General features: G+C 44.0%; 3 protein-coding genes and 1 non-coding gene across 5 annotated transcripts; 2 read left to right on the top strand and 2 right to left on the bottom strand.

Annotated features, from left to right (window-relative positions):
* Window positions 1–650: 650 nt before the first annotated feature.
* On the bottom strand, window positions 651–7,787 carry LOC125742521 (polymerase delta-interacting protein 3-like). Of its 2 annotated transcripts, none has more exons than XM_049014607.1 (10): window positions 7,532–7,787; window positions 6,433–6,533; window positions 5,142–5,512; window positions 4,848–4,907; window positions 4,550–4,606; window positions 3,899–4,132; window positions 3,452–3,529; window positions 3,167–3,296; window positions 2,744–2,810; window positions 651–2,018 (listed from the first exon to the last, which is right to left on the bottom strand). In XM_049014607.1, the coding sequence occupies exons 1-10, from the start codon at window positions 7,597–7,599 to the stop codon at window positions 1,811–1,813; spliced, it is 1,374 nt and encodes a 457-aa protein (XP_048870564.1). In that variant the 5' UTR covers window positions 7,600–7,787; the 3' UTR covers window positions 651–1,810. The 2 variants fall into 2 exon arrangements, with proteins under 2 accessions (XP_048870564.1, XP_048870565.1); XM_049014608.1 differs by lacking the exon at window positions 7,532–7,787 and adding an exon at window positions 7,179–7,466.
* A 346-nt stretch (window positions 7,788–8,133) lies between these two features.
* Window positions 8,134–8,288, top strand: LOC125743198 (U12 minor spliceosomal RNA). Its single transcript, XR_007398309.1, has one exon. It is a non-coding gene; the product is annotated as a U12 minor spliceosomal RNA (small nuclear RNA).
* Window positions 8,289–8,817: 529 nt separating this feature from the next.
* LOC125742526 (putative RNA-binding protein Luc7-like 1) lies at window positions 8,818–14,954 on the bottom strand. The gene is made up of 10 exons (XM_049014621.1): window positions 14,415–14,954; window positions 13,652–13,746; window positions 13,335–13,433; window positions 13,073–13,183; window positions 12,805–12,948; window positions 12,323–12,499; window positions 11,582–11,736; window positions 10,237–10,266; window positions 10,003–10,152; window positions 8,818–9,770 (listed from the first exon to the last, which is right to left on the bottom strand). Exons 1-10 carry the CDS (start codon window positions 14,473–14,475, stop codon window positions 9,530–9,532), a joined length of 1,263 nt encoding a protein of 420 aa, XP_048870578.1. The 5' UTR covers window positions 14,476–14,954; the 3' UTR covers window positions 8,818–9,529.
* Window positions 14,615–20,540, top strand: LOC125742326 (uncharacterized). The gene is made up of 2 exons (XM_049014232.1): window positions 14,615–14,633; window positions 17,838–20,540. The coding sequence occupies exons 1-2, from the start codon at window positions 14,615–14,617 to the stop codon at window positions 18,773–18,775; spliced, it is 957 nt and encodes a 318-aa protein (XP_048870189.1). The 3' UTR covers window positions 18,776–20,540.
* The last annotated feature ends 972 nt before the right edge of the window (window positions 20,541–21,512 follow it).

Here is a 21,512-nt window from a genome sequence, read left to right as displayed (position 1 = left end):
CAGGGACCATAGCTTTCTAAATGCATCACAGTGGCACAACAAGGTTCACAAGGTCCCATTTCGAAGGCTCTTCGAACGTGGCCTAGAAACACATCCTTCATTTTCCAAACAGCAAAGAATCCACTCGATGGATCCTTCATCAACCAACCTATCCCAAAATTCATCGCGCAGATTTTTAGGACGCGGCCTACAAAAGCTACGCAATCCACGTCCTTCGAAGGATACAGCCCCTGAATTGGGACATAACTGCAGGCGCCCTGCAACGCACGTGTTTACAGCACACGCTAATTAGGAGTCCACCGCGGCACCATATTTCACGAATCTAAATTCCAAATCACTGAATACATGGGTGTTTTCGCACAAACGTCTGTGCATCGCCCCGCATTAAATGATAAAAGCACTTGCCGGGTGGCACACATTTCAGAACAGTGTTTACCTGCTAAGCGATCATTCTATCGCAAAGTCATACCAAAAACAAGGAGGCACATATAGATACACCTGTTAGATGCACAGAGAACAAGACGACCTTAACAAGAACCAGAGAAAACCAAGCATAACAAGAGGGGTTCTGCCTGGAATTTGAACCAGTATGGAGGAGGAGATGCATCCAGGAGTTAAGGATAAGAATGAAAACTACCAGCACAATAAAAGAAAATCTACAACATATTTATTATGGGTTCACCAGTACAGACTGCACCACATCAGCATGAATGACAAGGACAGAACAGCTCAGGGACTAATTAAGCATATGGAGGGTAAGAGCGGTAACCAAAAGGGAACAAAAGAGAAAAAAAAAAACAATTTACCTGTGGAAATTTGAAACTGAAAAATAACTGCCAGGCTGCTGAGAGGTCCCCCCCCCCCATGATGCTAAAGCTAAATGGCTTCTCTGCAACAGTTAGCCCTCCTGCGAACCTGGAGACACAGCAGGAGGCACTGAAGAGACAACAGACGACTAACAGCGATGGAAGAGAATGGGGCAGAGAACGATGGATCATTTCTGCATCAACGGTAGGAATTGTATTTACGGGCATTGAGAGACTTGTACAAATTAATATTTGTGTAGATAAAAAAAATGATCAGAGTACACTCATAGCATCAGAAACAAAAATAAGTTTTTACCGTTAGATTTTATTCATCAAGTCCCTGATGTGTGGTTGGAGTTGTAGTATGGTTTGGAAGAGGTGGATGTTCAATATGAACAACTTGGAACGCGCTCAAGTGAACCTAACATGGGGAATAAGCATATGACTGCAAATTGTGTCATCAGCCATTTTCAAATAGTTGTTTTGTGGTTTCAAAAAAATTTCAGTAATACCGTACATTTCCATTTAGAATATCCCTCAGCCATGTCTGCAGCATTTCTTAAAAAAACAAAACGAGAAAAAAAAAAAACACAAACCTTACAGAGATACTCTTTCTGATGAAGAGTTGTACAAAGTCTAAAGTCACCCAGTCCTACATTTTTGAATGGATGTGTTGTATCAGGGGGTCGTGTTCTGCATTACATTTGGCTTTTATTCAAAGCAACTTACATTCAAAAAGGTAAGTTGAACCTTGCAGAATAGTAGAAACTGTTCTCTTGTCACACCCTTATTTGTTCAGTGGGTATGTATGCATTAGTATCTTTGTGCTTAGTGTGTGTGAGGCAGTGCACATGTACAAAGTATGTAGACCGGAGATTTTTCCTTTTCCATTCTGTGATGGACGGTCACACGAGTGTCACATGATGCATGCATGTTCATTGGTCTGTTTGTGTATGTATATGTGTGCGTGCGTGTCTGTCTTGCATTGGAAGCCATGGATTCCGTCAGATCTTGACGCGGTAGGCGGCGGACTGCGCGCCAGTGGCATCGCTGGATGGGGCCACCTGAGGCGAGGATTTGAAAAGTGCCTTTAAGATGGTTTGGGGATCCACCTCCGGTGTGGGCTGAGAGGAGTTGCTACGGCCCGAGCGAGAGAGGGAGGCGCGAGCTCCTTCCTTCCGGCCACCTCCTCCTGGAGTATCGCTTAGTCTCCTAGGAGAGAGACAGAGAGAGAGAGAGAGAGAGAGACAGAGAGAGAGAGAGAGACATAAATAAATAAATGTGAACTGTGTTTAGCACATCACCACAGAATCACAAAAAAGGCTAGACATGTAGGGTAGGGGGCTAAAATTGCACTGGGGGTGACACCTGTTTCTTAAGGCAAGCAGCTTCTCAAAATCATGAGCCTGCATCTGAACAGTGTCAAGGAATTCAGTTATTGTTTGACTAAGCATTAGAACAGCGGAGACCGTTTGATCTTGGTTTTGAATGCGGCGCTCACCCTCACAGTCACCCTCCTGGGATTTCCACAAACTACAGTGTCTATCACATTATTCTCTGTGAACTCTAGACAAAAAAAAGCATCTGGTCTGTGGCTGAAAATCAGCCAGAAAGCCAGTTAGCAGGAAGGCGAAAAGGTCATCAGCATTATGCACAGAGGCATCTTGGAGCACAACCCGCCTGCCCTTTGAAGCAGTTCTGGAAACAAAAACATTCCTACCAAGTACATGAGACATATGTTTTTTTTTTCCCCCCCATAGCAATTCATCCTGAACAGCTTTAACAACACAGCGTTAACGTCCCTGGGATCTAATCCTGCAGCCTTTACGTCAGGCACCCGGACCCTTAACACTTATGCCGCCTGCCTTGCTCTCGATGTTCAGCAAAGAATTCTAGCAGGACCTCACACTAACAGAGGAAGATGGAGGGAGACTCACAGCAGAATTGGCTGGTCTGAGGTGATCACGTTTCCCTGTATATGTAGATTGCACCTCATTGGCTGGCCTGAAGAGACAAATTACATAAAATGTACAAATTATCCAATCAATGCGGCTTCAGTGGAATGAAAACAGTGCAAGTCCATAAGAAACACCAAACCAAACATTCGAGATAATAAAGACAAACTGGCAGTAACAGGGAACCGTGAAAATCTATTTCTTCTATATAATACTGTAAATACCTGACAGTAGTACAGTGAGACGGTACAACATTAGACAGGCTTGAGCAACTATGTTAAAGTTGCACTACCCAAAATACAGTAATGCAGGAGGGAACGAGCAGTCTGTAGGGGTACCATCTGACATCACCCTGAAAACAACCAATCAAAATGGCCGCAGCGGACCCCGCCTACAGCGCCTCACCATCCAGGCAGCGGTTGTTGTATTTCCTGTAGGCATTAATGGCGTCGTCCTTGCGCACAAACACCACTTCAGCAACGCCAACCTTGAGGAGCCGGGCTCGCTTCAGGGCACCGCAGACGCAGAACAGCTCCTGTACAGGTGTGCCGGGGATGAATATGCGCGCTCACAGGCCACGCTGCCACATGGGCTACTGTACCCAGCAACACTGGCGTTATGCAACGATTGGGCTAAAGCGCGAGGTGGGCGTCCCCACATACAGGCAGACAGAGGGAAAGGCAATCCTACCACAATGTCCTCCTCCGTAACACGGGGGTGCAGGTTGTTCACCGTCATCTTGGTCCCTTCTAAAGGACTGAACGCAGGCTGCGTGGAGGGAAGCCAAGAGAAAACGACATCAGAGACGCCTTTAGCACGACGGGTGAGCTTTCGGCTTGAGGACTACAGGCAGATTTAACGAGCACCCTACGCAACATTCAGAAAGCAAAAACAGGCCAGCAAAATGTCACTTTATAACTCCTCAAGGATAATATCCTTCTGTTTTTACAAGACAAAGGTACACATGCACGTCAAAGTACGGCTAGAAATGATACACACAAAACAAGGAAATTTGACCAATGATGCCCAAACTCTTGCATACTGTAAACAACCGTCCGAATTTAAGCCCACAAACAGCGACTAACACCAGCAGCATTTATGCACATCGACAAAACGCACTCAAAACGCATCACCTACTTGCGCAGCAGCCGGCGGTGCAGCGGAGCCCCCACTGGCGGCCCCCTGCTGACCCTGGCCAGTGACGAGAGTGCGCGACACGGGCTGCACGGCAGCGGGGGCCGTGCGTGTGCCCTGCTGGGCAGGAGCGGCTCTGGGGGGTGTGGCGGGTGAGGCCGGCGCAGTGTAGGTGTCATTCTGGACAACCTTGGTGATGGGGGTGGACAGGGAGAAGGGAGTACTAATGGCTCCAGGCTGGGGGGGGGGCAAAGAAGGTAAGAGGTCTGGCTATATTATATTATGAAGCCACAAACAATGAAATATTACAAACAGTTAAAAAAAATCTAAAGATACTTAAGATTAGCTTTTAAGTCTCTAGCTTAACTTCACTCTTAAAGGATTAGTAACAAGGTATCTTGGTTTAAGGGAGTTAAAAAAATGACAATACAATAAAACGTGTTTAACAGATAAAGCAGTTTTGCATGAAGGACATTCAAAAGGTGTGTGTGTGTGTGTGTGTTGGAGGGGGGAGGATCACCAACACTGCAATCTGTTAACCAAAGCACTTTGGCCAAAGCAATGTGCCCGGAGATAGTACAGTGCACTGATGTGTGGCACACGAATGTGATTTACAGACAACGCACATCATCAATGACATGAATCACGACTCACCTTTGTGTGAAGGAAACTGTGCTTGCTGGGGATGAGGTCATCCTCACTCGAGGGAGACTGAACAAGGTAAAAAAAAATATTAACCGAGGCTGTCAGCTCAGAGCAGCAATCGTCCAATAAGAGCTGTACCCCAGTCACATGTTTAGGGGAGAGCTCGTGCCCAGGTCGTAACAATTAGAATTTTTATTAGACGAAAATGTTATAACTGTAACTATGATAATTATTACAATCACCACATGACAGACTGTGCACTGGCCATTTAATCAAAATAGTGCCAAAAAAGGGGTTTTGGTATCACCTCGGTGTTCCGGTTCGGTATGTTGATGCGGACCCCGCTAGTCATGCCCACCGGCTTTTGCTGGCAGACAGAGAGGGTAGCGGCATTTAGACAGAATTCGGGACTCGGCACACAATTACACTGAACTCCTGCTTGCTGCTATGGACAGCACATTAATCACAAGAGTTTCATGGAAGGAAGAAAATTATTATAATTTGAGATCGATGGCATATAAATCATTTAAGCATTTTTGCTATTTTGTCATTACACTGCTGCACCGGTATTTTCCTGAAACCATAACTACTGCTGTCTTACCTGGATGGTCTTTGTAATTTTGATAGGTAAAGGAGACCCAACCGTTGGCAAGGCTACAGCTACACTCCTCTTCAGGCTGAGCCTATCCCGTGCATCCACCACCTTCTTAGGTCCTGCCCCCTGCTCCAACCCTAGCACCCTATTGGTTAACCCCTGCGGGGAAGCGAGGCCTGAGAGGGTGGCATGCGAGTTGGCGCCAATGCTGTTGCCGTGCGACTGCGCCGACTGCGAGTGCAGCGGCGCTACGCTCTGCGACTGCTGCAGCTGCTTGCGAGAGTTGATCATCTGCCTGGCATCCTGCACGGCCCCTCCTGCCCCCCTCCCTCTGATGCGGAAGCGGGCGTCCTTCTGGACCAGCTTCTCGCGGGCATCTTTTAGCAGGAAGGTTAGAGAGAGACAGGAAGACAAACATGGCAGGGGGTGAGATCAGAGTAATACCTATATGACATGCCTGGGGAAAAAAAAAGAGCCAGACATTACAATTGGCCAGTCGCATTACAGGACATAAGCACCACTGGGTCACAGGCCCCCACCCCCCATTACTCACATGATTTTTTTTTTTTTAAAGCCTGCTACATATGAAATGAGCTATAGTATGTTGTTTCCCTTGCTTAACTTACTATCACCACGGCCATATTCCTACTGAAGCAACTACCGGCAAAAGCAAAAATGCATATAAAAACAAATCTTTCGTCATGATTTGTTACTGTCCCTCAATTCTAAAACTGAACTCTGTTTTGCGCACAGACGCATGCGCGGCTGCATGCATGCGCGTGCACAGACGCACAGAATGCACGCGCTTTGCTTCTACTTGTGCTTATACCTCTACATCTTCCTCTTATATCACTACACTCCAGAGTAGAGAAAACATCCATTATATTCTCGATATTATCAGTCTAAATTAATGCACTGCCAGATAAACTACTTTGTTGTTAAACGTGAAATTTTACTGGGGCAGTAAGAATATTCCGGCAAGGTGGTCACAAACAACGTTCCTGGAGAAGTGTGGAGCAGGTACTGTTCTTATGCAAAGCTTACCCACCCAGCAAAGCAAAGCCCACCCACTACTGTACCTATCACAGCTGCAAAGCCACAAGCTTTACGCAACAAAAGAAAGCCACACTTTAGGAAAAGCAGACAAAATCTTTGACGAGATGGGGAATACTAGCCATGTAACAAAATACAATGATTTGTCGTAGTCTTTTCTGTAGTGCCAAAAAGAAACCAATTAACAATTTCTTTAAAAATGCTAAACAAATACCCAAAACTTGTGTCGGGGTTAGCAGATTACCTCTAATTCCACCAATCCTCTGTCTGATATCGGCGACTCCAATTTTCTGTCTGGCATCAAACGTCCTGCCGACGGTGCCGCCACCCCGCCGAAATGCAGGCCTGGTGAGAAACATCACGATTTTAGGTTCAGGGTAGATCAGTGCCATTTAAAACGGGGTTTTGTATAGTCTTGGGTATGAATTCCGGTACATATACGTCTTATATATAGACTACATTAACGACAAATACTAATGCCCAGTATCTGAAAACGAATTCAACGGTGTCCACATGCTAGTCAACAGTCCGAGAAAGACCTCGAGAGCGTCCACAAATATGCTAATTAACACACACAATGCACATCGTGCAAATAAAGAACATTAGAATTCTTTCGCAGTTTTATTAAATTGGTGCATATGTATGCTGAGTATTTTGATACCAAGTCTGGTATAAAATGATAACCCAAAATGTTACTGGCTAACGTCCCGTGTTTAGGAAGAAAATTTTAAGATTGGGACGAACACATTGTATTAAGGCCAACATGGAATCCTTACACCCAAATACATACGTCTGGCTCATATGTACACAATGTTATCTCAAACAAATTAATTTAACCACATTCCACATTCGTATAGTTTCGCAAACATCTTAAAAGTTACACCAAACGAGCAAAATACAGCGCTGCAATCCTAACAGATAGCAAACACGGTTGTAATTCTAAACATATAAAAATTAAGAATAGAAGAACGAGTCAGTTTATAATCTTACATGTATCTGTAGTCTGATACCACGACGGATTAAAGGTATCTAATAAGACGTTGTTTGTTTCAGATGGAGTTTATTAATGCTTTTAAGGACTGCCAAAATATAGACGAAATAGAACAGGAGAGCCTGTAAACCACTACCATAGTGACCAATCACAAACGCGTTTTATCAGCGGAATCCGTAGATTGGCCAATAGGAAAGCGAAATGTAGGCCTGTCCTACCGTGTTACGTGCGTTGGAAACTAAACCAGTCCATTCTTTTCTTTAAGAGAGCCAACAAACCAATTTACTTAATTTTATCTACCGTATATTCAAGTTTAGTACACAAACTAAAAACACCAATATAGATTTTATACCTGCTGTCGGTCCATTTAGAGTTTAATCCGCGTCGGCGAATCAATTCGTCCAAAGACAGATCCGCCATCTCCTTTCTAACCAGACTGAAAAGCTTGTGACGCGAAAAAGGGAGGGAGTGACGGCGATGGCGGTCGTAATGGACCAAACTTCATATAACCACGTAAAATATTAAAACAAAAGATATTAAGCTGCTCTCACTTTGCCTTAAAGACTGGTCCCAACATACTGTTTTATCTGTTACCTAAAACGCATTTACAACCATACTTTAACTTATTTATATCATCAAGAACAAAATGAATACTATAAATTTGCATAAAACTACATCGCCACCAATTGAGTCCATCTCCATTCCACGCCCACCGCAAGCCCAGAAGCCTTTGCGGGCTCTGAATGTGTTTAAATGATAAATTTTGTCATTTCCCCGTCGCGTTTAATACAATAATAACAATTTATTAGAATGGTGAATGTACTACATTCAAATGTTAGTGTCAACTGAAAATTAAGTAGACAAACCAATCGCATAGAAATATTGCGCCTCTCCCACCCTGAATGGTTTTCTACATGGCCGGCACCGTGTACTCTCCTACTCCACATGTCCGGTATGCCTTAAACTGATGAGTAAGGAAAATAACGACGCGGGGTGACGCCCGTGTCCTCGCTGGCTTATGCGAGAAGAATTTTTGAAAGGGTACAGGTCGCCCTGTCTGAGGTGACTCGCCTACTTTGCGAGATGCCTTGTAGGTCGTGATCTGCCCCGTCCCTTCTTATGTTTTAAAAGCAGAAGTAGGTCTCGAAAGTATCACTCGGTATTCATCTGGTCTTGTTCGTGTGAGTACAGTTGATGAACACTGTATTAAACTGTCGTCTGCCAATATACTGCTATTTCATTCTCATAGTAATCCAATCATCTTTATATGGGTGCGCGGAAAAACTGGATGAGCGTTTAATTTTTATGGTAAGCGTAGCTCTCCTTGACTGAAATAACCTGTTGTGTAAAACTCGTTTGTCAATTCATAATTTAAAATATTCGCATGCCGTTCTCGATTTGTACCACAAGGGGACAGCATACATTTCAGGCGTTTTATTGGTATAGTAGGTCAAGTAGAACAGACACCCACCACCTACCGTCTTATATAACTTAATATTTTCACACCGCATGCACAGAACTTTTGATTGAAAATGAAATTTGTATGCATCACATTTTCCCTTCAACATGTGGCATTTTCAAACTTCTGTGGTCCGTTTGCACGCACAATAGCATGAATTAAATAAAACAGCCATCATCTAGTGGAACCCAAAATTTTATTTAATCAGTATGGACTGTAGAAAGATAAATCGGACACTTGAAAAGTACTGCACCAGGACAAAGTCTTGTGTTTTTTTCCCCATTACGCAAATGCTTGTCACTATTTGTTGAAATGAAAAATGCATTCATAACCACACGTACCTTATTCTGCATACATATTTAACATACACGGACAATGTAATATTAAGCTTGCATTTGTCTGTGTCAAAGGGATGTGTGGGTACACATCAGAGAAATTGTAGCTGGGGTTTAATGGTTTGGAATCCATGTTTTGAAATGCATATACACAGTCACCATGTCAAAAGAATCAGCAGAACAGGTAATCTTAAAAAACCAACAGCAATGATAAAATAAAAATAAACAGGCATTGCGTAGAATCTTTTCAGTAAAAAAAAAATCCTTTGTTGCCTGCCTTATTGTTGATAATCTCACATCCTAACAGAGCTGGATCAGTTCCTCTCTCAAACCCACTACACCACCCCCTCCCTCCCTAATTCCAGTGTGGTCTCATCCTGCCACCCCCAACTCCCACCCCCCATTTGGGCTCTAGCATCTTACATAACTCCACCTCCCAGTGTCCCCCATCCTCTCATCAAATTTATACTCCTCCTCCCTGTTGTTATATTTATATATATACCGTATGTACAACACAACACCCCATCTGGCAACTTCTCGTCCACACTGTCTGCATCTAGATCTCCCCAGATTCTCTCTCTTCAGAGCTGGAGTGTCTGTCTCTCTCCGGAGACACAGATCTCTTCCTCTGAGCACAGTCTTTTCCCCTCGCCATCTCAGGTGAAACTGACTGCCCTCGTTCCATCAGCTCTTCATCTCTCCAGCCCTCCCCTGCCCGGAATCCTCCATCTTTGGCTCTCTCCCATGACTGTGGCTGATCCCTCTCGCTGGGGTGCGACTCTCTGTCTCTGGAAGACCTAAAAGATGATGAGAGATGTAAATACAAGTCAGCTACCGATTGCCCTTTCCTAGTGACAGTAACTGCCAAACTGCCAGTTCGGTACTATGCTTGAATAAAAAAAAAAATCAACAAAACACACAAAAATATGTTTGAATAAACATCTCTAGCCTTCAGAATTAATGGACAAGCTTGGCCATTTTGCATTTCTCTATTGAAGCACTGGCAGCTACAATCGCCAGCAGAAATACCTTTTCTTCTTGCTCCTGTGAGAATGAGAGTGTGAGCGATGTCTCTCCCGATGTCTATGTCTCCTCTCTCTGTCCTTCTCAGCCCCCTCCTCTCGCGAACGAGAGGAGCGATGGCGCCGGGAGCGATGCGCTGATGAGCTCCCTCCATCCCTGCAAGAGCAGGACTTTTCATATCTCAACACTAAGATATACAATGAACACAAAGTCTACGTTAAGATTATGTCGCACAGCTACCTGTATCGATCTCCGCTTCTTGACCTTGTTCTGGGGAGGGATGGGAAAAAAAAACAACACACAAAGGGTAAAGGTTCATTTAAAGCAGGTTGCAAAACACAGACCAACGATGTAATACAGACGAATTCAAAAAGAATTAAAACAATAAACATGCTCACTACGGAACTTTTTTGGGACTGATTATGAGGAGTAAAATTTCAGAAATGAAAACAGTAAATATCTGAAAAATGAGCTCCTCCAGCTCTGAAGTCACCTATGAGGCTGTATGAGCAGAACGTGGACCAACGTGAACAGCTTCTTCAGAAACAAACCCCTTTTGTCTCGTATACTTTTGCCTTCGTTGGCCGTGATCTTTTCCAAGTGAGATATTCACAGTATTGCGAGCTACTCGTTTGTAAAATCACAAATCAATCACTCAAAGGATTCGCTGCTACCAATCATGGCACAGGATTTCATAAAAGTGTTCAACGCACGCAAAAATCAGTGCAGCAAATACTGCAAATACTCTGTCATACTGTGCCATAAATCCAAAGGCAGGAATATAATCTTTTAATCAATCTGAATGTATCTGCAAAGTTCATCATGCAATTCCAGGGCGACCGAAACATTCGTCACTAACACCTCTACGACCTGGTTGTGAGTTAAATTCCTTTTGACAATGATAAATTATTACATAACACAACTTCAGCTTCAGTGGAAATAATCTTGCATTTGTGACGTTCCATTCTTACAACCAAGAAACAAAGTTATATAAAGTAGTAAATTACGGTTTTACATCAAAAGAATTATGAAAGATGAAAACGAATTTTCTACTGTGCTGTGTTACTCCAACTATTAAGAGTTTGGGTAACGGTTAGCATGCGTCCCATTGGGTGAACCACCAATCAGAATGTCACAAGCACACAGGACCAATCGTGTGCTCTTATGCAAATAGCATTCCAGTGGGCTACACCAGACCATGGCAAACAGGCTAACTATAAATGGGTTTTGGATTGTCCTTTAAAGATAAAATATCACCTTAAGTTAATATCAATACGCATAGGTAACACTGGGGAGTTTGGATATTTTATATAGTATTTTTTTTTTTAATTCATTTCGCTAGAATCACCTAAAATAGTACCACTCATTTTAAGTACATTGGATTAGTGAGAATCCCATCGTTTTAGTTAAGATTTCCATACACATTTGACCAATTTGTGCAGTAAATATTTAAAACTGATAATTGCTTTATAAGTAACCATCGTCTTCAGCAAGTCATAAATATCCAAGTGTACCCTGACTGGCCACGTACTGTAGAACCAAGTCTTTACAGTAAATAAGTACCGTAACAGTATTGAATTCTCACCTCCGCCTCTCCCTTTCTCGGTCTCTCTCTCTCTCACGCTCCCTCTCACGTTCCCGCTCTCTCTCCATCTCCCACTCCCTCTCTCTCTCCTCTTCCCGATCTCGTTCCTCTCTCCTTCTCATTCGCATCCGCTCCTGTTTCTCAGCAACCACTTTCTTCGGGAAAGAAGGGAAGGGGGAGAGAATTCTCAATCCTGGCTGATCCTAAACAAGGAGAAACTACAAAACAGACGAAGGAATGTGCGAATACGCCACGTGAGAATGTCTATGAATGGAATTTCTATCCATTTTACTCATCGATTCTCACTTCCACACCGCTAGTATAGAGCGACCCACAACCCACCTCAATAGATATAAAAACAAATTTAAAAAAATATTCTCGAACTTTCTGTCAAGACAAGGTTTTCAAAAGGAAATCCGTCAAGCAAATAAGTGCATCTTTTTGGGAGCCGTAATCCCTATGGGAAGAATAACACCAACAGAAATATACGTCACCAAAATTGCACCATAATAAAAATGTTTAAATATTCACACACTCCATGGGATAGGTGAAGGATTATATAACTGTTGGAGCAGAGCCCCCTAGGGATCCAGTGTAATCTTGTCTGATCTCTTTACAGCCTGCACAGCCCACATGCTATGATTGCATATTGATTCATGGTGAACACACCGTTAATCAATTAAGATGGACACTACAGGCAGGCATGCACGAATGGCATGGATGTTTTACTGGCACTCTCACCCTGAGCCTCTCCAGCTTCTCGCGGATCTCGATGAAGCCCAGGTGAAGCTTCCCCCCGAAGTGGTCAGCCAGACGGCGGTCGTTGTCATGGAGACCCAGGTAGGCAGAGCAGACCTCACACACCCTGAGTTTCTGCTGCTGGAAACTGGAAGCCGGCATTGAGTTCCTGTATATATCCTAACAAACAAATAACAGTCACCCTGTATGGTAGAGCACAGGAACAGAACGTAGCAAATTTTCTCATCAAAAACTGTACCTTAGATGGGCACAAGTTACATCATTTCTTTATCATATATAAACCAGGTGAAATTCCAAACAGTTCCGACAGTTAGTTACGACGACTACACACACGAAGTGTGTTGGAACAAAAAGCCAGAGTTCAGGTGTTGAAGGAGGTCTCGTTCAAATGTTAACATCTGCAAAATGCGGAGAAACCGAGATGAAATGCTACAGCGTTGGGTCACAGCAACCCAGGATCTCACCTCTGCCTCCCTCTTCAGGGCCCGGGTCTTCTCCACCTTCTCCAGGACCTGCTGCGCCTCCTCCACGTTGCCCTCGCCTCCCAGCTGCTCTGCCCGGGCCAGCAGTTTACCGATCTCCTCGTTCAGCTCGTGCACTCGCTCCGCCTGCAAGCGCACGAGGGCATCAGGACGACACACAGCGGAGATCCGAAACGGCTCGGCGCCGTCATTAACATTATTTCCTCGGCCGCTCTCTCCCGCAAAAAGCGCGGCAGGCGAAGAGGAGCACCTTGGCGGCCACCTCCGCGCTGATCTCCTCCTGCGTCTCCGCCAGCCGCTTCTTCGCCAGCTCCGTCCTCCTGTCGCAGTCCGCGATGAAGGACTGCAGGTGCTCTGCGGCCTTTGTGGGAGGGGGAGGGTGGGGTTCAACAGAACTGTCAATATCCATAGACAGCCAGATACACACACACATGTACATACACACAGAAACACAGACATGGGATTCCATCACACACAATCAATCGTAAGCCATACGATGGCACAGGACTTACGTCAAGCTCAAAGAAGTATTCCTGCTGCTTGGAGGCGATCTCGTAGTCAGCCCTGAGCGCCAGGTCGTGAACCTTAACACACTCCCCCAGGTCCATGCGCTGTAACGTCGGCGCATCTCAGTACGTATGAAAACAGCATTACAATTTCCCTCTGCTCTTCATGCATCTATGACCTCGGAGCCAATGGTATGCTATGAATTCTCTGCTATACATACAGGCGTCGATAGCGGATCCTCTGGTATGACTGCGGCCACTAATCTAAGTAAAATGTAAATGCATCCCATAACCCAATTAGTGAAAAAGGGCCAGAAACTCACAGTGCCTGACAGTATGTCGTGGGGGCAGGAGTCCAGCAGGTGACTTTTACACACTCTCTCATCTGTAAACTTGATCCTCTGTCGCATGCTATCTCCTAAGGGAAAAGAATTTAAGTCAAGGAAAGGCAAAACAGGACCAACCGTGCAAGATATGTCAAATTTACATCTGAACATTACCGATGAATGTCAAAGTACAATAACAGATTTATAAATGACTAGAAAATGAAAATAAATGTCATGGTTAACGTTGTGTGAAATGAAGTTATACTGTAAAACTTTGCGGTATCTGAGGAGATCTACTTCATAACATGAATAGATAAAGGCTGTAAAATATGGTAATGGCCTAACTGAATGCAGCTACTTCGACTCGTTACATGAGCACATGCAAGCAAGATTAAAAGCACCGCTATGCATCACAGCTAGATATTTTTTTCCCTGTTATTTTTCAATGGAGCGAGCAGCAAGATTGCCTATCCGAAACTCTGAAGCGCATCGGGTTTCGGTTTCAATTTACCGGCCCGTTTGCCAATTAACAAAGAAACATGAAACCCCAACCGTTCGCAGGCAAACCGTAAGCAGCGAGTTGAAAAAGCCATCAAATGCTGCTTTCAAAAGCAGAATGAAGAGCTCGATCACTGCCATCGAGCGGCCGGTAATAGGCGCGTTTCCTTTCCCCGCACAGATAGCAGTGCAGTTAAGCCATTTCCCCTGGTGGCTTTCGATCAGCTTGACTATTATTAATTTCTCGCTTCCTTGAACTCACCGTCTCTGCTCGTGCCCATTAGCTGGTCCAGCATCGCTCGCATTTGCGCCTGAGCCGACATCTTTCCTCTTTCTGACAGACAGCCCACGCCGGTTGTCTATACATACGACAGTCAGTCGCTCCCGACAGGCCTGGGGGGAGCAACTTTTATTTCACTTCGCAAGCCCTCCGATTCGGTTAGCGATGGTGTAAACGGCGTTATGCGGCACCATTCACCAGGTGCACGTGTCCCCCTCACTTATTTTTGCTGTTTTCACCCCCCGACACGACGCCTTTTCTGAAACTAGCAGCGGTGTGGCGCGATACTTCGCTGGCTATCCGTCGCGCTAGCTACACTCTTATCGAAAGTTAGCTAGACTATATTTATTAGAAATGAAAATATATGCCTTGTTGGTTGGGAGTGATAGCAATAAATCTCATTCGATCGCTAGTAATTTTTGTACATCCTATATCTTTGTTATATGTAAATATTTTTTCTTTCTTATGCACTTTCAGGTCTTGCACTTCCCTCTCACCAAGCGCGCTCGGCTGTTTCTGTGACTTAAGGAAGTGCTCCCCATTCCCTGCTGTGATTGGCTGCTAGCGATTACGTCATCGCCTCTCTTCCGCCGTGGGGAGCGACGTTGCCGCAACGACGCTAACGACATTTCTGTTGTGTCAATCCTCTCTCTTGTGGACCACTTTGCGTGCTCAGCATAGGAGGGTGCTATCATTATACAGAGGGTTCATTCACAGCGGCTATGGCCGTCGAATATTATAGGAAGCCACGTTTCAAAGCAAAGCGTAAAAGGGGTTAAGAAACGTAATGATTGCCCACTGAAAATAATCTGAATCAAATACTTGAAAATCGGTAGCCCGGATGCTCATGTGAAATAAGGAAATTGAATATGTATTTAATCCATGGCTATAACTTTATTGCAAAGAAATTTCCTCAGCACAAATATATTTTCTCAAAATCCTTCGATTTACATCACCATTGGCATTTATTATTATTATTGCCTCAATGTTATTGTTGTGTCTTCACTATCATGTCTTCATATATAAACATACACTATATGGACAAAAGTATTGGGACACCTGGCCATTACATCTACAGGACCTTTTATGATGTCCCTTTCGAAATCCATAGGCATCAATATGGAGTTGCCCCCCATTGCAGCTGTAACAGTTGCCACTCTTCTGGGAAAGCTTTCCACAGGATTTTAGAGTGTTTCTGTGGGAATTTTTGTAAATTCATCCAGAAGAACATTTGTGAGGTCAGGCACTGATGCTGGATGCGAAGGCCTGGCTCGTAATCTCCATTCTAGTTCATCTCAAAGGTGTTCAATGGGGATGAGGTCAGGGCTCTGTGCGGGCCAGTCAAGTTCTTCCACACCACACTCACTTAACCATGTCTTTATGGACCATGGTGTAGTGGGGCACTGTCATGCTGGAACAGATAATGGCCTCCCCCAAATTGTTCTCATATAGTTGGAAGCATAGAATTGTCTAAAATGTCTTGGTATGCTGAAGCATTATGAGGTCCCTTCACTGGAACTAAGGCCGCTGTGCCGAGCCCAACCCCAGAAAAACAACCCCATACCATTATCCCTCCTCCACCAAACTGTACAGTTGGCACAATGCAGTGAAGCAGGTAACGTTCTCCTGGCAACCACCAAAGACAGAGGAAGTTTGGAACAGTTTGTAGCTGAGTTTCTGCTCTCCCTAAAAGCTTCCACTTTGCAGTAATACCACTTGACCGTGGAATATCTAGCAGGGAAGAAATTTCACAAACTGATTTATTGCAAAGTTGGAATCACATGACAGTGCCATACTTGAATTCACTGAGCTCTTCAGAACGACCCATTCTTTTACAGATGTTCGTAAACCTGACATTCATGGCTGAGTGCTTGATTTTATACACCTGTGGCAATGGGTCTGAAGGAAACACCCAAATTCAATGATTAAGAGGTGTGTCCCAATACTTTAGTCCATATAGTGTAATCTGCTTTGACTGCTTAAGAATTCTGCATAGTATTGTGTAGAATAGCAAAAGGGTTGCGTTAATAAGAAGCACCCATCCATCCATCCATCCATCCATTTTCCAAACTGCTTATCCTACTGGGTCGCGGGGGGTTCGGAGCCTATCCTTGTTACTTGTTAACATTTGAAATCCAGTATAGCCTCCTGTTGACCACCACTCCAAAGTATAGAATCAGACATTCTATTAAGGCACTAACTACAACAACATTTATGAAACAACTTCCACAGTCCTTCAGCCTTACATCTGAAGCATCGTGTGTAAATGAACTTGAACAGGCAACTTCAAACATGGAAAAATCCCTTCGCAGCACTCTAGATCTTGTGGCTCCACTTAGGAGTATAAAGCATAGCAATAACAAACCTGCCCCCTGGTACTCTGATAATACACGTGAACTCAAACAGGCATCACGCAAGCTAGAGCGAAAATGGCGCTCAACTAAACTGGAAGTTTTCAAATCTGCCTGGAAAGAGAGCCTCTCTAAATACAGACAAGCACTAGTAACTGCTCGGTCTGTGTATCTCTCCAGATTAATAGACATGAACAAAACCAATCCTAAATTCCTATTTGAATCCGTGGCTAGGATAACACAGAATTCCTCATTAAACTTGCAAATCCCGCAAGCTCTTAAGAGTGATGACTTTCTTACATTTTTTAATGGTAAGATAACTACAATTAGACAGACTATACAGTGCACACCTTTACCTACTTACGGCTGCCTGCCTCCTGCTAGTCTTATGCCTACCAATAATGAGACCTTTGAATCATTCATTCCTATTACACACTCAGAACTTTTGAGCTTAATTTTCTCCTGTAAATCCTCTACTAGCCTTGTAGACCCAATTCCTACAAAATTCTTCAAGGAAATTGCACCACAGATTGGCACTACCGTGTTAAATGTGTTAAACTCTTCTCTTAGGCTTGGATATGTTCCAAAACCTTTTAAAATGGCTGTTATCAGACCCGTCCTAAAGAAACCAAATCTTGAACCCAGTGTTTTAGGAAACTATAGACCTATCTCAAATCTTCCTTTCATTTCAAAGATCATGGAAAAGGTTGTAGTTCATCAGTTGTCCTCTTTCCTACAAAAAACTAATGCCAATGAATTATATCAGTCTGGCTTTAGACCAAACCATAGCACAGAAACTGCTCTAGTCAAAGTAATGAATGATTTACTTGTGGCTTCTGACCGTGGCTGTGTATCTCTGTTGGTATTGCTAGATTTAACTGCAGCGTTCGATACTGTGGACCATAATATCCTCTTGGACCAGTTAGAAGGTGTAGTTGGCATTACAGGGACAGCACTTTCTTGGTTCCGCTCATATTTGTCTGAACGCTATCAGTATGCCCATGTGAACAATGAATCATCCAAGGCCACTAAAGTTGAATATGGTGTCCCACAGGGATCAATCCTGGGCCCGTTACTGTTTACCCTATACCTCTTGGTAACATTATTAGAAATCATGGTATTGGGTTTCATTGTTATGCAGATGATACACAGTTGTACATATCTGTTAACCCTGATGATATATCACTGCTATCTCGGTTAGAAGACTGTCTATTAGATATCCAGTGCTGGATGGCAAAAAATTTCCTTATGTTAAACACAGAAAAAATAGAAGTTCTGGTAATTGGTCCCAAGGCTGCTAGAAATAAGTTCCACCACCTCAACGTTGGTAACCTTCCTACACAACCTAACATGGTAGTTAGAAATCTTGGCGTTCTTGTCGATTCAGATCTATGCTTTGATGCTCACATAAGAAGTATTACTAGAACTGCATTTTATCATCTACGGAACATAGCCAAGCTTCGTAAGATGCTCTCACTTAATGATGCAGAAAAACTAATACATGCCTTCGTAAGTTCCAGACTGGATTACTGTAATGCCCTCCTATCGGGTTGCCCGTCTGGATCCTTGCATAAACTTCAGATGGTACAGAATGCTGCAGCCAGAGTTCTAACAAACACTAAAAAATTTGATCATATTACACCGGTCTTATCCTCTCTTCATTGGCTGCCAGTTAAGTCTCGAATTGACTATAAAATACTGCTATTAACTTATAAAGCACTAAATGGCCTTACACCAGAATACCTTAGTGAACTGCTGACCACATACAACCCTCCACGCTTGCTTCGCTCTCAAGCCATGGGATATCTGTTAGTGCCTAGGGTAGAAAGAGCTACGGCAGGCTGCAGAGCTTTCTCCTACAAAGCTCGTCAGCTGTGGAATGGTCTTCCACCGGATGTGCGGGTTTCAGGTTCACTCTCAATATTCAAGTCCAGACTAAAAACACACCTGTTTAGTTTAGCGTATAGGGACACTAGTTCTAGCCCTAGCTAACTCTTCACTCCCAGTCAGACCTGTAGTGTGAGGTGTAGAGCTGGGTGGGGATCGGTGCCATTGGCTTTGGATGAACTGGATTGTCAGTACTGTCACTCTAGCTTTGCAATCTCTTGTGGAACTGGAGTGCTGACATTTCAGGGACTCCCCATGCCGGCATTCCCACTTGCCTCTCCCTCCTACTGATGCTGCCATAGCCATATCTGCCGGAGCTTGCAGATTGCACTTCATATTGTACTCACCTAGCTTTTAGCACTGCCAATAGCCTCCTCTACTATGCCTAATTGTACGTTTTATTTCCCCTACTCCTCCTGGGGGGTGATGCCTGGAGACCTCAATCTATCAAGATATCCAGCACACCCGACCACCACCAGTGACGTCCCTGCATCCAGCTCGCCGTTCTGATCTTCCATGTATGACCCGCTGCCTTACCTCTGGTTGCCTGGCAATTGGAAGAAGACTTGGCTTCGGCATTGGCTTATCATCTACCTTGCTCTCCTCTCTCTATTTGACTATCCCTGCCGGCCCCTGGAGGATGGGCTCCCCCTTTGAGTCTGGTCCCTCTCAAGGTTTCTTCCTTCTAGGGAGTTTTTCCTTGCCACTGTCGCCTATGGCTTACTCACTCGGGGCTTTGGGTGAGGATACTGTAAAGCGCTTTGAGACAATGTAATGTTGTGATAATGCGCTATATAAAAATTAATTTGTTGTTGTTGTCGTTGTCCTGGAAGCAATGGGCATGAGGCAGGGAACAACCCAGGATGGGGGGCCGGCCCATCGCAGGGCACACTCACACACCAGTCACTCACATATTGAATTGTATATTGAATTTAGCAAGTCCAATTAGCCTCAGCATGTTTTTGGACTGTGGGGGGAAACCGGAGTACCCGGAGGAAACCCCACGACGACATGGGGAGAACATGCAAACTCCATACACATGTGACCCAGGCGAAGACTCGAACCCGGGTCCCAGAGGTGTGAGGCGAGAGTACTAACCACTGCCCCACCATGCGGCCCCCTAATAAGAAGCAGTAACTGATAAAAGATTTAATTTATTTTACAGTTTTGTATATTGAATTCTGATGGTGCTTTTGCCTCCAGTGAGTCACTAGAGCTAATCAGCTGAGCCCAGATCAAACTGCTTCAGTGTTTATTTGCAGTATATGTCCTCATGCGCTTTTGTGCTGAACCGATTCTGTCCACTGGCGTTAGGTGTATCCTCCGCATAAACACCCCTAGCAGTGAGAACTGTCACAAGTATGTGAGTAGGTACCTTTTATCATTTAGGCGCATGACATATGGGAAGCTTATTGCTTCTGAAATGCTTGATATCAGGATTGTGGGGATCTTGTACCGTATTAGTTTTAGGTGAAACAACCTCTTGTTTACTTTTGTTTGTTAGCTGCTACACATCATATAAGAGCCACCAAAGGGGAGCAGGTGGAAAATGGACATGTATGATTCCTTTGATGTGATACATAGCGATTCATAATTGTGCTCAGTAAACAAGGACTAAATGTTCTCGGACTTATTTCTTCCAAAAATACAGAAAGAAAATTCATTTCTTTAAATTGAATCAGCAAAAAAATTGTTTGTATCTTTTTTTATAAACACGCCTTCTTCAGGCACTTTGGAGGCTGCCTATTTGATAGATGGCAGCAGGCAGCAGGCAGGACAGCCTAAAACCACAATTTCATAATGAAATTTCATAGTTTACATCTCTGCACTTTTTATTTATTATCCCAGCACTACTTACTTATTATCTCTGCGTCATTTATTTCCTGCCTGTTTGCACCTTGCATGCCCTGTTACTGTAATGATAAGTGTAGTATATGTTTGCACCAGGGCCATGGACAAGCTGCTGGTGACATTTAAGTAACCCTGAACCTTGAACCTTGCCTGCCTGAGTAACTAGGGTTTCCATGCCGGGGTATAAATCCCAGTAATATTAGTACCGTTTGTTTTTGTTCAACAACATATACGTATATGTGTGTGTGTGTGTGTGTGTATTTCTCGTACTTGTGATGGATTTTCTCTATGCTTTCATGCCCAGCAAATGCAAACAGGTAGAATCTCTGCTCTCTTTTGTGGTTTAAGTCACACAACAGCCTCAATAACCTACAAACTCATACCAAATTTAGCTTGGTGTTGGTGTCTCACTAAGTTTCAGTGCTGAGAGAAAGGGATGCATGTAATGGATGACTCTTCTGCTATTCAGAGGGGGTATAGATTGTGGGAGGGTAGAGACGTGTTGATGAACACAGTGATTATGCATCATACGGTTTTATCATAATAATAATGGTACCTACTGTATATTATTCAGATTTTCAATGTCTACCACCTGCTGCTTTGTTGCTGGTAGCTTTTCTTACACCACGATCTCCGTCAGACTTCTATAATCCTCTTCTATTTCTTTGTTGATAAATCCAACATGCCATGTGGACTTCATCCAGTCACTTCGGTTTTCCCTGACAATCCACAGACAAGCGCTTAAGCTAAGTGGTTTCCCTAATTTCGTGTGCCCTGTGATGGAGTGGCATGCCATCCAGGATGTTAATAATTCATTTATCCGTCTGTCTACCCCAATCTTGTGCCCTGTGCTCACTGGCTTGGCTCTGGCCACCTCAGTGACTCTAATCAGAATAAACAGTTGTAACATCGATAGGTGGATGAGTGGATAGATAGATGGATGGAGATATTCTGACCCCAACCATTTAATGAGCATCAATGCGTGAAGTTA

The sequence above is a fragment of the Brienomyrus brachyistius genome, chromosome 5 (assembly GCF_023856365.1).
Source record: "Brienomyrus brachyistius isolate T26 chromosome 5, BBRACH_0.4, whole genome shotgun sequence".
Taxonomy (NCBI): Eukaryota; Metazoa; Chordata; class Actinopteri; order Osteoglossiformes; family Mormyridae; genus Brienomyrus; species Brienomyrus brachyistius.
The sequence above is the reverse complement of the archived record's forward strand: the minus strand, read 5'-3'. Positions and strand labels throughout refer to the sequence as shown.